This window comes from Aotus nancymaae, unplaced genomic scaffold (genome assembly GCF_030222135.1).
Source record: "Aotus nancymaae isolate 86718 unplaced genomic scaffold, 86718_ANA_hifiasm-v0.15.2.pri h1tg000018l, whole genome shotgun sequence".
In the NCBI taxonomy this organism is placed as follows: domain Eukaryota; kingdom Metazoa; phylum Chordata; class Mammalia; order Primates; family Aotidae; genus Aotus; species Aotus nancymaae.
The window spans coordinates 20488251-20504210 of record NW_026988430.1 but is presented as its reverse complement, the minus strand read 5'-3'; the positions used below and the strand labels follow the sequence as shown (position 1 = coordinate 20504210).

The window sequence follows — 15960 nt, the reverse complement described above, 5'->3', positions numbered from 1 at the left end:
CCTCTAGCCTAGGTGACAGAGTGACTCCATTTAAAAAAAAATACTGGGCCAGGCATGGTGGCTTATGCCTGTAACCCCAGCACTTTTGGAGGCTGAGGTGGGCAGATGACAAGGTCAGGAGTTCGAGACCAACCGGGCCAACATAGTGAAACCCTGTCTCTCCTAAAACTACAAAAATTAGCTGGGCATAGTGGAACACACCTGTAGTCCCAGCTACACGGGAGGCTGAGGCAGGAGAATCGCTTGAACCCAGGAGGCGGAGGTTGAAGTGAGCCAGGATCACCCTGCTGCATTCCAGCTTGGGCAGCAGAGCGAGACTTTGTCTAAAAATATATATATATACTGCTGTTTTTCCAGCTGGGCATGGTGGCTTATGCCTGTAATCCCAGCATGTTGGGAGGTTGAGGTCGGTAGTTGGAGACCAGCCTGGCCAACATGGTGAAACCCCTGTCTCTACTGAAAATAAAAAATTAGCCAAGCATGGTGCACGTCTGTAATCCCAGCTACTCTGGAGGTGGAGGCAGGAGAATTGCTTGAACCCGGGAGTAAGAGGATGCAGTGAACTGAAATTGCACCATTACACTCCAGCTTGGGTAACAAGAGTGAAACTCCCTCTCAAAAAAATAAAAAAGAAATGTAACTGCATATATCAATAAGGTTTCTTCTCAGGTAATTACTTAGTGACCGTAATGTTTAGATGAGTCTGTCTTTTATTCTTACTTTACTAATTGTATAGTAATGGTCTGTTTTTCAATTTTAGATATGAATATCGTGTAGAGATGGTTCACCAGTCCTGTAATGATCCTACAAAAAATATCATTCGAGAATTTGCATCTGACTTTGAAGTTGGAGAATGCTGGGGCTATAATAGATTTTTCCGTTTGGACTTACTTGCAAATGAAGGATACTTGAATCCACAAAATGATACAGTGATTTTAAGGTAATAGGAAAAACTTGATGTTGTGGCTTTTATTGTGGGGAAATAATATCATCAGAACTACATTTCAGAGATCATTCAGTTAACAAAGGTAAATATTGAAATTCATACTAACTATAATTTTATCATCCCTTTCTTAACTGTTTTATTTTAGTGGATAATCAAAAATTTGTAGTCAGTGGATATTAAAAGTCAAACATTTCTTTGACATCTAGTTAGTAATTCCATTGAAAAGGAAACTAAGCTGGGTGCAGTGGCGCTCTAGTACTCCCATCTACTCTGGAGGCTGAAATGGGTGGATGACTGGGGCCCAGGAGTTTGAGACCAGCTTAGGAAACATAATGAGACCCCCCATCTCTTTAAAACTTTAAAAAAAAAAAAAAAAAAAGGAGGGGGAAACTACAACTTCCAGTAAATAATGTTCCATTTATCTGTTGAACTCCTAGCAACCTCACCATTTGGAAATCTAACATAGTGAGGGATAATGTGCTGATATTTTTCACTTCACAATGCATATTATATTTGGGTGACTGGTTTTACAACTTAATTTTATAAAACAACTGTCAGTTCTTTGTAAATAACAGCAAATTAATCTTACCTGAGTCTAGATTGAAAAAAGAAAAAGAAAAAAGTAACAGCAATCTAAAAGTAGAAGAATCAAGATGAAAGTTGATGAAAACCAGCAATTTTCTACTTTTTTCTTAAACTTTTATTTTAGGTTTGGGGTACACGTGCAGGTTTGTTACATAGGTAAACTCACATTATGGGGACTTGGTGTACAAATTATTCTGTCACCCACATACTAAGCCTAGTACTCAGTAGTTATTTTTTTAATCCTCTCCCTCCTCCCACACTATATCCTCAAGTAGGCCCCCATGTTTGTTGGTCCCCTCTTCATATCCTTGAATTCTCATCATTTAGCGCTTAATAATAAGTAAGCACAGATGGTAGTTGGGAAAACCATCTCTCTCTTTTTTTTTTTTTTTTTTTTTGAGACAGAGTTTTACTCTAGTTGCTCAAGCTGGAGTGCAGTGGCACGATTTTGGCTCACTGCAACCTCCACCTCCTGGGTTCAAGCGATTCTCCTGCCTCAGCCTCCTGAGTAGCTGGGATTACAGGAGCACAGCACCATAGCCTGGCTAATTTCTGTATTTTTAGTAGAAAAGGGGTTTCACCATTTTGGCCAGGCTAGTCTCAAATTCCTGACCCGAGGCGATCCACCTGCCTCAGTCTCGCAAAGTGCTAGGATTACAGGCATGAGCCATCATGCCCAGCTAAACAGGGCTGTTATTTTATAGTCAGTGTTTATGTTCTGTTCTTTCTTGCAAATATTACGCCACCAACGAACAATAAAAGTGATTGGTTTGGTCTGGGCACAGTGGCTCAGGCCTGTAATCCCAGCACTTTGGGAGGCTGAGGTGGGCAGATCACCTGAGGTCCGGAGTTCAAGATCAGCCTGATCAACATGGAGAAACCCTGTCTCTACTAAAAATACGAAATAAGTTGGGCATGGTGGATGTTCCTGTAATCCCAGCTACTCAGGAAGCTGAGGCAAGAAAATTGCTTGAACCCAGGAGGTGGTAGTTGCATTGAGCCTAGATTATGCTACTCAGCCTGGGCGACATACCGGGACCCTATCTCAAAAACAATAATAAAGTAAATAAAAACAACAGCCCTATTTAAGGTGGGGTAGACTTCACAGATCAGAGGTTTTTAGGCATCGGCTGGGCGCAGTGGCTCATGCTTGTAATCTCAGCACTTTGGGGAGGCCAAGGCACGTGAATCACCTGAGGTCAGGAGTTCAAGACCAGCCTGGGTAACATGGTGAAACCCTGTCTCTACTTAAAATACAAAAATTAGCTGGTCATGGTGGTGGGCACCTGTAATCCCAGCTACTTGGGAAGCTGAAGCAATTGAATCGCTTGAACCTAGGAAACAGATGTTGCATTGAGCCAAGATTTCACCACTGCACTCTAGCCTGGGTGACAAGAGTGAAACTCTGTCTCAAAAAAACAAAAAAAAAATAAACAAAAAAAGGTTTTTGGGCATCATTACTTGATGTTATACTTTGATGATCAAAATGAGAACTCGAGTGTTTAAAAAAAGATTGAATTGAGAAGTTTCATAGTATTTAACAGTTGAAAAGTTTTCATCACAACACTTTTAAACGTTTTTCTCTTGATAGTGATTTAATGTACGCTACATTTCCGTTATTTGGAGCTATTTGTTCTTGAGCATACGGGACAAATTTGAGTTGCTATCATATCAGCATTTGCTATTACGTGTTTTCTGTAGCTTTTCTTGAAGTATAAAGATGTTTTAAAAGGGGTATTTTCAGTGTAGGAAAAAAGATTTATGTTTTTGTTATTTGTGGGTTTTTTTGTTTGCTTTGTTTAAATAGAGGCAGTGTCTTGCTATATTGCGCAGGCTAGTCTAGAATTCTTGGGCTCAAGTGATCCTCCTGCCTTAACCTTCCCAAGTAAGTGGGATTACAGGTGCATGCCATTGTGCCTAGCGTCATGTATTTTGAGGGGAGGGATTATTTTAGTCATCTTCTTTATAACTTTTCAGACTTTTGGGGTTTGACTATTCACCAAGAGAAATGTTGCTATTTCATGCTTCAGCCATAGAGAGAATTAAAAAATTATTCAAACATCAATTTTACCAGCCTATAAAAGAGACATTTTCTTATAGCCTTAGTTTCATCCTTATGGGCATTATTATATATTAGTACAGAAACAAATTCCTGTTATGACATCATTTTTTGTTTTTAGCAACATTGAGTCTGTACCATGTGCCTGACACTGAGTTGATAAGAAGAAAAATATAGACATGGTTTTTGTCCATATGGGACTCAAGATGAAATTGGCATATAAAAACAGAATTTTTACTCTCATTATAAAATAATGCTATAGTAGCACTGTAGGTTCATGGATAGGGGGCTTCTAATTATTATATATATTTATTTAATGAGACATTGCTTAAAGTTTAAACCTCATTTAGTTCAAGATTCTGGTGGAATTTTATGTGTATTTATTAGAAAGTAATTTAAGGCATTTCTATAACTATGAATGTATGTTTCGTTCTTTCATTAAAAGAGAAAGAAATTTTACCTGCTGCTTGGTTTTGTTTTAATGGCATAAATATTAGAACTAGTGTTCAGGGTTAACCAGTGGTTTAAATCGTTTAAAGAAAATAATAGTGTTTAGACGGTCTTACTTTAATGTCTTGCCGCTGGGTACTTCCTAGACAGTGAATCATCTCTCCTCCTCAGTTGAGTGAATCATCTCAGTTCAGTTCAGAATATATTTTGATCTCTTTTTAAATTTTATTTATTTATTTAGAGACAGAGTTTCACTCTTGTTGCCCAGGCTGGAGTGCAATGGTGCGATCTAAGCTCTCTGCAACCTCTGCCTCTCAGGTTCAAGCAGTTCTCCTGCCTCAGCCTCCCGAGTAGCTGGGAATACAGGCGTGCGCCACCACGCCTAGCTAATTTCTGTGTTTTTAGTAGACACGGTGTTTTACCATGTTGGCCAGGCTGGTTTCAAACTCCTGACCTCAGATGATCTGCCTGCGTCAGCCTCTCAGAATGCTAGGATTATAGGCATGAGCCACCGTGGCCAGCCAGTCTCTCTTTTTTTAAAAATATTCAAGTTCTCATTTTGATCATTGAATTATAACATCATATAATGATGCCCCAAAACTTCTGACTTATAAAGACTACCCCAACATTAAATAGGGCTGTTGTTTTATAGTCAGTGTTTATGTTCTATCCTTTTTTGCGTGAGTATTCTTAACTAAAATTAGACGTCTATTGCCAGATAACTGTTAAATGCCCAGTAAGTTCTTACATTAAGGTGTAAAATCCTAGAAAAAAATGGACAGCTAACATTGTGTAGCAGAGTGAAATGGCTGGAAGGAATGAGAGAGATGTGGATGTCCTAATTAGTCTTGCCCTGTGGTTTTTCTTTTCTTCAAAAACACCTTTACACATTCACTGCATTTTTTTCACTGTATATGTAGTCACATTAGGCTGTGTAACAAAGAGGTTTGTTTGCTTTAATAATTGGTTTTTTAAAAATAAAAGCAACTCTGGATAGATTGAGATTCTCTCATTTATATATTAATAGGATTTTATGTAGATACAGTACTTTTTTTTCCTAACATAAGCTGAAATAATGCCATATTGTAATATGGGCAGTTTTGATTGCTATCTTGAAGAGTTTAAGAAGTAGTTTATTTAGAGCATGTAACTCTTTGGAGGACAGTAAAGCAGTCCTGGGTGATTGACCCAGTAAGTGATTTTTTTCTGAGGGCCAGGAAATATGGGAAGGGGAGATGAAATAGAGAAATATAAAGAGCAGCACTTAAAACTTTGTATTTTGCCGGCGCCTGACTTAGGCAAGAAAGGGATAAGAGTTATCTTACTCCTTATAGGAGGAAACTGCATAATGTGTGGCTCTCTTCTTCCCAACTCATGATCATCATTGTATTTTAGCTACATTATTATAATAAATATGCCTTAGTAGGTTAGTTTGGGAGCTTAACTGCAATGTACAATGTTATTTCTTGAGAAAGATAATTTGAGGACAAGTGGCTTTTCAGAACCTTGTGTCGCAATCTGTGGACACATGTATAAACAGCAAATACCAGCAGCTCTGAGTTTATTTGAATTTTGGCCTTATAATCAAGTAACCAAAATAGTAGAATTTATAATTGCCAATTCATTACTAGACTGATAATATTTTACTATTTGGATTTTTTTTTAATGTGGCATGATTGTTTTAAGGTTTCAGGTACGTTCACCAACTTTCTTTCAAAAATGCCGGGACCAGCATTGGTACATTACTCAGTTGGAAGCTGCACAGACTAGTTATATCCAACAAATAAACAACCTTAAAGAGGTAAGGAAATATCTATTTCTGGTTTAGTGTTTCCTGTTGTCGTTTTGGCTTATTATATTTGTAATTAGATTTTATATGTTTAGTGCTATTTGTAATTTTGTAATTTGTAATTAGAAAAAAAAAATCAGGTTATCCTGTTCCCCATCCTTACCAGTTCTGCAGTGTCCAGTTTAGTAGCAACTAGCCACATATGGCTGTGTAAATTTTTTTTTTTAAGAGACAGGGTCTCGCTCTTGTTGCCAGGTACAATTTCCAGTCACTGCAGTTTCAACTTCCCAAGCACAGGTGATCCTCCTACCTTAGCCTCCAAGGTAGCTGGGACTATGGGCATATGCCATGGCTAATTTTTGTATTTTTTATGGAGACGGGTTTCTCTGTGTTGCCCAAGCTGGTCTTGAACTCCTGGGCTCAAACAGTCTGCCTGCCTTGGCTTCCCAAAGTGCGGGGATTACAGGTGTGAGCCACTGTGCCCTGGTGTGTATATTTAACTTAATTAAAATTAAAAATTTAGTTCCTTAGTTGCAGTAGCCACATTTCAAGTGCTTGCATTGGGTACTGGAAATCTAGAACATATTGCATCATTGCATAAAGTTGTATTGAACAGTGTGGCTGTGGTTTGAGGTAAGCTCTTTCTGTCAGTGACTTAGTTTCTCTTCTACAATTACCTTGGATTTAGAGGATTCTAGGCTATAGCACAATTAAAAGTTGTCCCATCTTGAACTCTTGTTGAATGAGCACTGGGGAAGATTAGTTGATGAATTTTTATTTTACAGTGGTAAACTAAGGAATGTTTCATTTTCCTTAGGAACTTAGGATGTTGTGGGAGGTTTGGAGTGCTGAGAGTTGTTAGTAGGTCAGGGAGGAAAATATACTTTCAGAGATTTTCATGTTAAACATGCTATTTAAAACTGGCTGTATTTACTATACTGCTTGCTAATTGTATGTTGAGCTGAGACTGGATATGAAAGGAGGAGGATGAGCATAAATTGGGCAATTTATTTTTGTCATCAATTTTTTTCATAAATAAAAGGCAGTAGGGATTCAGAGAAATGGTTTAAGAAATGGTGCCAAGTGAGGTGGCTTATTTCTATAATCCCAGCATGTTGGGTAGCCGAGGCCAGAGGGTCATTTGAGCCCAGGAGTTCAAAACCAGCCTGAGCAACATAACGAGATACCATCTTTGTAAATAAATAAATACAAAATTAGCCAATCATAGTGGCAGACACCTCTAGTCCCAGCCATTTGAGACGCTGAAGCAGTAGGATCGCTTGAGCTCAGAAGTTTGAAACCAGCCTGAGCAACGTAACGAGATACTGTCTCTAAAAACAAATAAACAAAAAACAAAATTAGCCAAGCATGGTAGCACACACCTCCAGTCCCAGCCACCTGAGAGGCTGAGGCAGTAGGATCACTTGAGCCCAATAGTTCAAGGCTTTCAGTGAACTATGATGGCATCACTGCACTTCAGCCTGGGCAACAAAAGGAGACTGTTCTCAAAAAAAAAAAAAAAGTAAAGAAAAATGGTTTTAGGAACATCTGGATGCATTTTTCTTTTTACTTGAAACATCTTTTACTATGTCAGTGAGGTATGGCTAATATTTGTGCTTTTCTTGTTTTAAAAGAGACTTACTATTGAGCTGTCTCGAACTCAGAAATCAAGAGATTTGTCACCACCAGATAACCATCTCAGTCCCCAAAATGATGATGCTCCTGAGACACGAGCTAAGAAGTCTGCATGCTCTGACATGCTTCTCGAGGGTGGTCCTACAGTTTCTATAAGAGAGGCCAAAGAGGATGAAGATGAGGAGAAGATTCAGAATGAAGATTATCATGTAATAATTTGGCCAGTTTTAGATTTATTTTGTGTTTGATAAAAGAAATAGTAGAATCATAGCTTGTAACATATAATGTGCTGAAACAGTAAGCTGAAAATATTGTCCATTGATTTCCATTAGTAATGTGTGTATGCCCTTATGTAAATGTTAATAAGTCAGAAGTTGTTGAATCAAAGCATTTCAAGGTTCTGAAAAAACACTATACATTCTACAAAACAAAGTGATGTACATTTTAGAAACTAAACTACCATAAATTGTGGATTTTAAAAATGTGTTCTGGCTGAGCGCCGTGGCTCACGCCTGTAATCCCAACACTTTGGGAGGCCCAGGCAGGTGGATCACATGAGGTCAGGAGTTCAAGACCAGCCTGGCAAACATGGCGAAACCCTGTCTCTACTAAAAATACGAAAATTAGCTGGATGTGGTGGCACACACCTCTAATCCCAGCAACTCGGGAGGCCTGAGGTAGGAGAATCACTTGAACCTGGGACGTGGAGGTCGCAGTGAGCCGAGATTGCACCACTGCACTCCAGCTTGGGGGAGAGAGTGAGACTCCAACTCAAAAAAAATAAAATAGTTCTATTTTTATTCACTAAAACTAGTACATACCTTATTGTTACTTACATGGGTAGAATGATTTAGTATTCGGAAGATAGCCAGATTCTATCCCAGCTAAACAACAACCAGAATCTGGAATAAGAATTCAAGAAGTAGTTGATATTTTTACATAAGAAGGGATGCATAGACAATTGTGTGTTTTTTGTAGTAATTTTTAAGATGAGAGACTTTAGCTTTATGTTAAAATGAAGGACCCAGTGGGTTGAGAGAATGAACAGAAGATTAAATGCTTTGATAAACTAGAGATAATAGGGTTTGGAATGGAGCAGTCAGGTGAAGCAGTTAACCTTTGATAAACTGAGTTAAAGGAAGGGTGGAGTTTGCAGGTAAGGCAGCTGAAAGTTTTTGCTTAATAGTGGGTATTTTTTTCTGTGTAGATATGTGACAATTAATGACCTTGATAATGGTAAAATTAGGTAGAATAGAGAGAGGAGTGATGGTTTGAAACGTTAACTCTGAGGAAGCTGATATGGAATATGTGAGGCATTGTAGTAGCACTGAAGGCCCAACTGAAGGCGGCACGCATAAGTTAGTAAAATTGTATCAGTCAGTGTGGTTGTGTGATTTTTCTCTACAGGACTCAGCAACTGAGGCACAGGAGCAGAGAACAGACTTCTGATAACTGTATTACTCGGTGCTTGTTTTATGGGCTGGTTGGGGTGATCAACTGAGTGGAAACATACGGAATAGACATCTTGTTTTCTTGACCTTGATCTAGCATGAGCTTTCAGATGGAGATCTGGATCTGGATCTTGTTTGTGAGGATGAAGTAAATCAGCTTGATGGCAGCAGTTCCTCTGCTAGTTCCACAGCAACAAGTAATACAGAAGAAAATGATATTGATGAAGAAACTATGTGAGTATCCCACTTTAACTACTACTGTAAAGCATTTAAGTGGTAATTATTAGAAGCATATTAACTAACTCACACTTAAGGATATTCAGCAGTTTTTTGAAAGATTGAATCAATAACCAGTTTTCTCCATCTCATCTCTTGGCTCTTAGCCAAGAATTTTTGTTTTAACTTTTGAATTTTAATTTTGAAATTATTTCATGCTTAAGAAAACTTCAGAATTCCATATTTCCTTCACACAGATTCATTCCCTAAGTGTTAATATTTTGCTTTATGTCTCTCTGTATATGATTTGTTCATGAAACACTTGAGATTGAATACACTTCTCATTGTGTACTTTTCTAAAAACAATGATATTCTTAACATAAGTATAATGTAGTTATCCAAATCTGGAAATTAACATTGATATAATACTATAACCTTCTAAAAATTTGCCAGTAATGTTCTTTGTCAAGATCACATTGCATTTAGTTGTTAAATCGATTTAGTCATCTTCAATCTGGGTTGTTACTGTTTTCAAAATTTGTTTTTCATGACTCATACTTTTTGATAAATACAGAATAGTTTATTTTGTAGAAAGTTCCTCAATTTGGATTAAAGTTTCCTCATGAGTAAATAGAGGTTACTCACTTCTGGCAGGGATACTACAGAAATGATAATGTATCCTTTTCACTGCATCATATGGGAGTGGAGCATGATGTCAATATGTCCCACTCTTGGTAGTTAATTTTGATCACTTGGTTGAGGTAGCATCTGCCAGGTTTCTGCACTCCAAAATTACTTTTTTCTTTATAATTAATAAGTATCTTATGTGTGGTACTGTAAATATCTATTTTTCATCCTACTTTTTTCTGTGAATTTTGATATCCCTTGATTGTTGCTTGAAAAGGTTACTGTGTTGATTGCCAAGTGGTGTTTTTTTCTAATGCCATTATTTCTTATTCATTCATTAGTGGCAATTTAAGGAAGAACTATCCCTTCTGCCCTATTAATTGATGAATTAATTAATTTCATTAATGTGAATGAATTTTTTTTTTTTTTTTTTTTTTTGAGATGGAGTCTTGCTCTCACCCAGGCTGTCATGCAGTGTCAAGATATTGGCTTACTGCAACCTCCACCTCTTGGGTTCAAGTGATGCTTGCACTTCACCCTCCTGATTAGCAAGGATTACAGGTGCACACCATCATGCCTAACTTTTTGTATTTTTAGTGGAGATGAGGTTTCACCATGTTGGCCAGGCTGGTCTTGAACTCTTGACCTCAAGTGATCTGCCTGCATTGGCCTCCCAAAGTGCTAGGGTTACAGGCGTGAGCCACTGTGCCTGGCCTATATGGCCTATGGATTCCTTTTTTAATTTTTCCAGATGGAGTCTCACCCCGTCACCCAGGCTAGAGTGCAGTGGCACAATCTTGGCTCACTGCAATCTCCGCCCCCCGGTTTTAAGAGATTCTCATGCCTCAGCCTCCCGAGTAGCTGGGATTACAGGCGCTCGCCACCATGTTCAGCTAATTTTTTTTTATGTTTGTAGAGATGGAGTTTCACCATGTTGGCCAGGCTGATCTCAAATTCCTGACCTCAGGTGATTCATTCACCTCGGTCTCCCAAAGTTCTGGGATTACAGGCGTGAGCCACAATGCCCAGCCAATTCTTATATTACCAAATGATTTAATTATTTACTACCATTACACATTTTATTGCTCAGATATCTGGGATTTGGCTGCTGAGAACCTGTTATAGCCAATTCCTTTGTTCTTTTGATATGTCTCCATCATTTTTTAAGCACTATTTTACTTTCTGATACTATAACATGTCACGGGTAGCAGCTATTTGGGGTCAGTGGTGTGGGAGGTAAAGGACTTTACCAAGACAGTTGTAGGTGAAGAAGGGCAGATTTCTTAGAGAAAATATGAAAATACTTTATAAGAAAGCAATGGGTAGATAAGCAAGAGAGGGCCGGGCGCTGTGGCTCACGCCTGTAATCCCAGCACTTTGGGAGGCTGAGGCGAGTGGATCACGAGGTCAAGAGATCAAGACCATCCTGGTCAACATGGTGAAACCCTGTCTCTACTAAAAATACAAAAAAAAAATTAGCTGGGCATGGTGGCGCGTGCCTGTAATCCCAGCTACTCAGGAGGCTGAGGCAGGAGAATTGCCTGAACCCGGGAGGCGGAGGTTGCGGTGAGCCGAGATCGCACAATTGCACTCCAGCTTGTGTAACAAGAGCAAAACTCCGTCTCAAAAAAAAAAAAAAAGCAAGAGAGGAACTGACTGCAAGGAGACAAAGGCTGCGGATTTTATAGAATGGTGCTTTTGCTGGAGAGGGTTATATGCAGTACTGATAATGCCAAGGTTGCAGGAGCTAACTTCCATTTTTCTGTAAACCAAAGTGTCTGGTGAGCAGTCAGTCACAGGAAGATCATGAGCTATTTACACTGGAGGGCTACACTTCCTGGACTGTGAAGAAAGGCAGACTTACAGTTTATCTGCTTTTTCTTTTTCTTTTCTTTCTTTTTTTTGAGATGGGGTCTCGCTCTGTCACCCAGGCTGGAGTACAGTGGCACAATCTCGGCTCACTGCATTATTTGCTTTTTCTTTTTGCTTTCCCCTGCTCCTACCAGCCTGACTCCTTTTCCCTTATTAGGACTCCACACAAAACATTTCAGGTTTATCTCATATTTACTCTGTCCCAACACTGGCATCAGCTCTTTCACAAAAGAGTAAGGTAAGAGTTTTAACACTCTATTTGACTCAAATTTAAAAGTCATTAGATTGACTTTTTAATCTTCTCACTGATAAGCTCTTCAAAATAGAATTTTTACTTACTCTTTCCCCTTTAGCATATGTAACAAAATGTCTAAAATGGGCTAGTCAGTTAAAATGTGAAGCCAAGTTACCTTGAAGTCCCTAAATCAGAAGTTACCCAGTTTTTTAATTAAAAACTTTTTTTTTTTTTAGAGATGAGATCTTGCTGTGTTGCCTAGGCTGATCTCAAGTTCCTGGGCTCAAGGTGATCCTCTCGCCACAGCCTCCCAAGTAGCTGGAACTCCATGCCCAGCTCTAAAAGTTTATTGAGATTTTTAGATATATAAAATAGAACTGATTATTTTGAGTCAATATGGAAAATTTACAGTTTATTCTTTTAGATAATGCTTTTTAAAATGAAATCTAACTTGATTATTGCTTAAATATTCAGTACTCACTGAATTAATTTCTTTGTTATGTTACTTGACTTTATTTGAAGGTGGTTCTGAGGACCAACGGGTTTTATGTAAAACGTCACAACTTTATGTAAAACTTCACAACTTCTCATTAGATTGACTTTTTAATCTTTTTTTCTAATAGAAAACATTTAAAATTTGACTGTGTTCTATATACATGTATCTACAGTAATATCTTGATTCTCACTGTTTGGTATAATTCATAGAAATAATAGCACAGTTAATCTTGAGACATTTTGAGTACTTAAATCATAAAATGTTAGCTCTCAGAGATTAAGGTTAATTCCTTTTATAAATGAGGAAAGGGCCGGGTGTGGTAGCTCACGCCTGTAATCCCAGCACTTTGGGAGGCCAAGGCAGATGGATCACCTGAGGTCAGGAGTTCGAGACCAGCCTGACCAACATGGAGAATCCCCATCTTTACTAAAAATACAAAAATTAGCCGGGTGCGGTGGTGTGCACCTGTAATCCTAGCTACTCGTGAGGCTAAGGCAGGAGAATGACTTGAACCTGGGAGGCAGAGGTTTCGGTGAGCTGAGATTGCACCATTGCACTCCAGACTGGGCAACAAGAGCGAAACTTTTTCTCAAAGAAAAACAATGAGGAAATAGGCATATAGTTTACTTGGGTAATGATTATAAGTAGCTTTTTTAACTAGAACGTACTCATTGAACAGTCCTTTTTTTCCTTTTCTCTCATCCTCTGCCTCTACGCTCATTGATCTTTCTATGATAGTACTGTATATTTTCTTCCTGCTGTACATTTTTTTAAAATTTTGACATAATTATAGATGCACATGCAGGTGTAAGAAATAATACAGAGATTCCAATATCTGTTACCTAGTGATAACATCTTGTTAAACTATAGTACAACATCACAATCAGGATGTTCACATTGATATTGTCAAGATATACAACATTTCTATCACCCTAAGAATTCTTCAGGCTGCACTTTTATAGCCACACCCACTTTTCTCCCATCTCAGCCATCTCCTTACCCCTTGGTATCTACTCATCTGTTCCCCAGTTTTAATTATCTCGTTTTAAAAATTTTATGTAAGTGGAATCATACAGTATATAATCTTAAGGGGTTGGCTTTTTTCACTCAGCTCAGTTCTCTGGAGATTCATTCATGTCAATGTGTGTAGCAATACTTCATTTCTTTTTGTTGCCAAGTAGTATTTTTTATTATGGATATACTTTGTTTAACCATTTACCCACTAAAGGACATCTGGGTTATTTACAGTTTTTGGCTATGATGAATAAAGGTACTGTAAACATTTATGTACACGTTTTTATATCAATGTAATTTTTCATTCTCTGGAATAAATGTAAATGCTGGATCATATGGTAATTGCGTATTTAGTTTTTAAAGAGATTGCCAAATGATTTTTCAGAATGGCTGTACTGTTTTACATTCCCACCAGCAGTATATGAGTGATCCAGTTTCTCTGGATCCTTGCCAGTATTTATCATTGTCACTGGTTTTTATCTTAGCTATTCTGATAGGTGTGTGATTTTATTGTGGTTTTTTTTTTGAGATGGAGTCTCACTCTGTCGCCTCTTGGCTCGCTGCAACCTCCGCTTCCCAGGTTCAAGAGATTCTTCTGCTTCAGCCTTCTGAGTAGCTGGGATTATAGACACATGCCACCACTCCTGGCTAATTTTTGTATTTTCAGTAGAGACATTGTTTCACCATGTTGGTCAGGCTGGTCTCGAACTCCTGACCCTGGGATCTGCCCACCTCAGCCTCCCAAAGTGCTGGGATTACAGGCATGAGCCACCACACCCGGCCTCATTGTGGTTTTAATTTGCATTCCTGTAATGACTAATGATGTTGAAGATCTTTTCATCTGCTTAATTTGCCATCTGTATATCCTCGTCAGTAAAATTTCTCTTCATGGGTTTTTTGTTTTGTTTTGTTTTAAATAGAGTCTTGCTCTGTCACCCAGGCTAGAGTGCAATGGCTCGATCTCGGCTCACTGCAACCTCCACCTCCCGGGTTCAGGCTGTTCTCCTACCTCAGCCTCCTGAGTAGCTGAGATGATAGACACCCACCAACACACCTGGCTAAGTTTTGTATTTTTAGTAGAGGTGGGATTTCACCATGTTGGTCAAGCTGGTCTCTAACTCTTGACCTTGTGATCCACCCACCTCAACCTCTCAAAGTGCTGGGATTACAGGTGTGAGCCACAGCACCCAGCCCTTTTCATTCTTTTTTTCCTGGCTTTTTTTTTTTTTTTTTTGGAGATGGAGTCTTGCTCTGTAGCCCAAGCTGGAGTGCAGTGGTGCAATCTTGGCTCACTGTAGCATCTGCCTCCTGGGTCCCAGTTCAAGCAATTCTCCTGCCTCAGCCGACCACGTAGCTGAGATTACAGGCACACGCCACCATACCCAGCTAATTTTTGTATTTTTAGTAGAGATGGGGTTTTACCATGTTGGCCAGGCTGGTCTTGAACTCCTGACCTCATGATCTTCCTGCCTCGGCCTTGCAAAGTTCTGGGGTTACAGGCGTAATCCACCACACCCGGCCTTTTTCTTAGCTTTCTAAGAATTGACTGAATTTTTTAAAGGTTCTTTAAACAATAACATAAACACTACTTAAATTTGTGATAGTGACAAAAATCTTTCTCCTTTTTGTATTTAGAAATATCTTCACAGAAAAATGTGTGCATATTGTAAAATTTATTGAGGTGTGAAAAACAGCATTCATTATATTGCTCTGTAAGAATGATAGATTTTGTATATTCTTAGGTCTGGAGAAAATGATGTGGAATATAACAACATGGAGTTAGAAGAGGGGGAACTCATGGAAGATGCAGCTGCTGCAGGACCCCCAGGTAATGCGGTCACCCACTGCCTCCAAGACATTCTGTTTTCTCTCTGCTCTTTCTCTGACTTTATCATATTTTAAATAGGTGGCTTTTACATGGTTCGTAAGTGCTATATCAATGTCGAAAGTGCTATATCTTACAATATGGATTTTTTAGAGTTTATTACTAAGATATTTAAAACAATAATAATAGTTAACATTTGCAAAATGTTCATATATACCAGGCACTGTGTGAAGCACTTTATGTACCTTATCTTGTGTTAATAAAATTCTGTGTGATATGTTCACTTATGCATAGAGAAGCAACTTGCCAACTTTTAACAATTTAGTAAATGAAAGTAGTTCAATCCCTAGATTTGTCTGTGTCCCATACTCATATTTTATACTATTATTTCTGATATAAAGTGTTACTTGTATACCTTGCTGGACTATAGAATGATCTCAATGGAATAATTGACTCTTAGACTTAGGATCTTAAACAGCTCATTTTATGCATGAAACTGGTCAGTTTTTAGTTGCGTGGTCATATAGCTGGTTGTTAGTACAACCAGACTAGAACCCCACATTGTCCTGGGTTTGTGAACCCAGTATTTTTCTCCCAAACTACACTGCTTCACCTGGGAAGAACTGACTTATATAATGAGTATTTCTTTTGTGTTCTTGGATCTGTTTAATTAAATAGTGAATCTGGGTAGAACAATTAAAAGTTAGCTTTCTACTGTTTGTGCTTTACCCATGTTCTCAGTATGAATAGTGGCATATTC

The 15960-nt window shown here is 38.5% G+C and overlaps 1 protein-coding gene across 9 annotated transcripts in view; it reads left to right on the top strand.

Annotated features, from left to right (window-relative positions):
- TRIM37 (tripartite motif containing 37) overlaps positions 1–15960 on the top strand; it is a 110147-nt gene that overhangs the window by 54657 nt on the left and 39530 nt on the right. For all 9 annotated transcript variants that reach the window (XM_012445451.3, XM_012445450.3, XM_012445446.3 and 6 more), the window contains exons 13-17: positions 761–940; positions 5727–5841; positions 7464–7673; positions 9013–9149; positions 15118–15203. In XM_012445451.3, coding sequence (XP_012300874.2) covers positions 761–940; positions 5727–5841; positions 7464–7673; positions 9013–9149; positions 15118–15203 — 728 coding nt within the window. The remainder of the gene's footprint in view (positions 1–760; positions 941–5726; positions 5842–7463; positions 7674–9012; positions 9150–15117; positions 15204–15960) is intronic.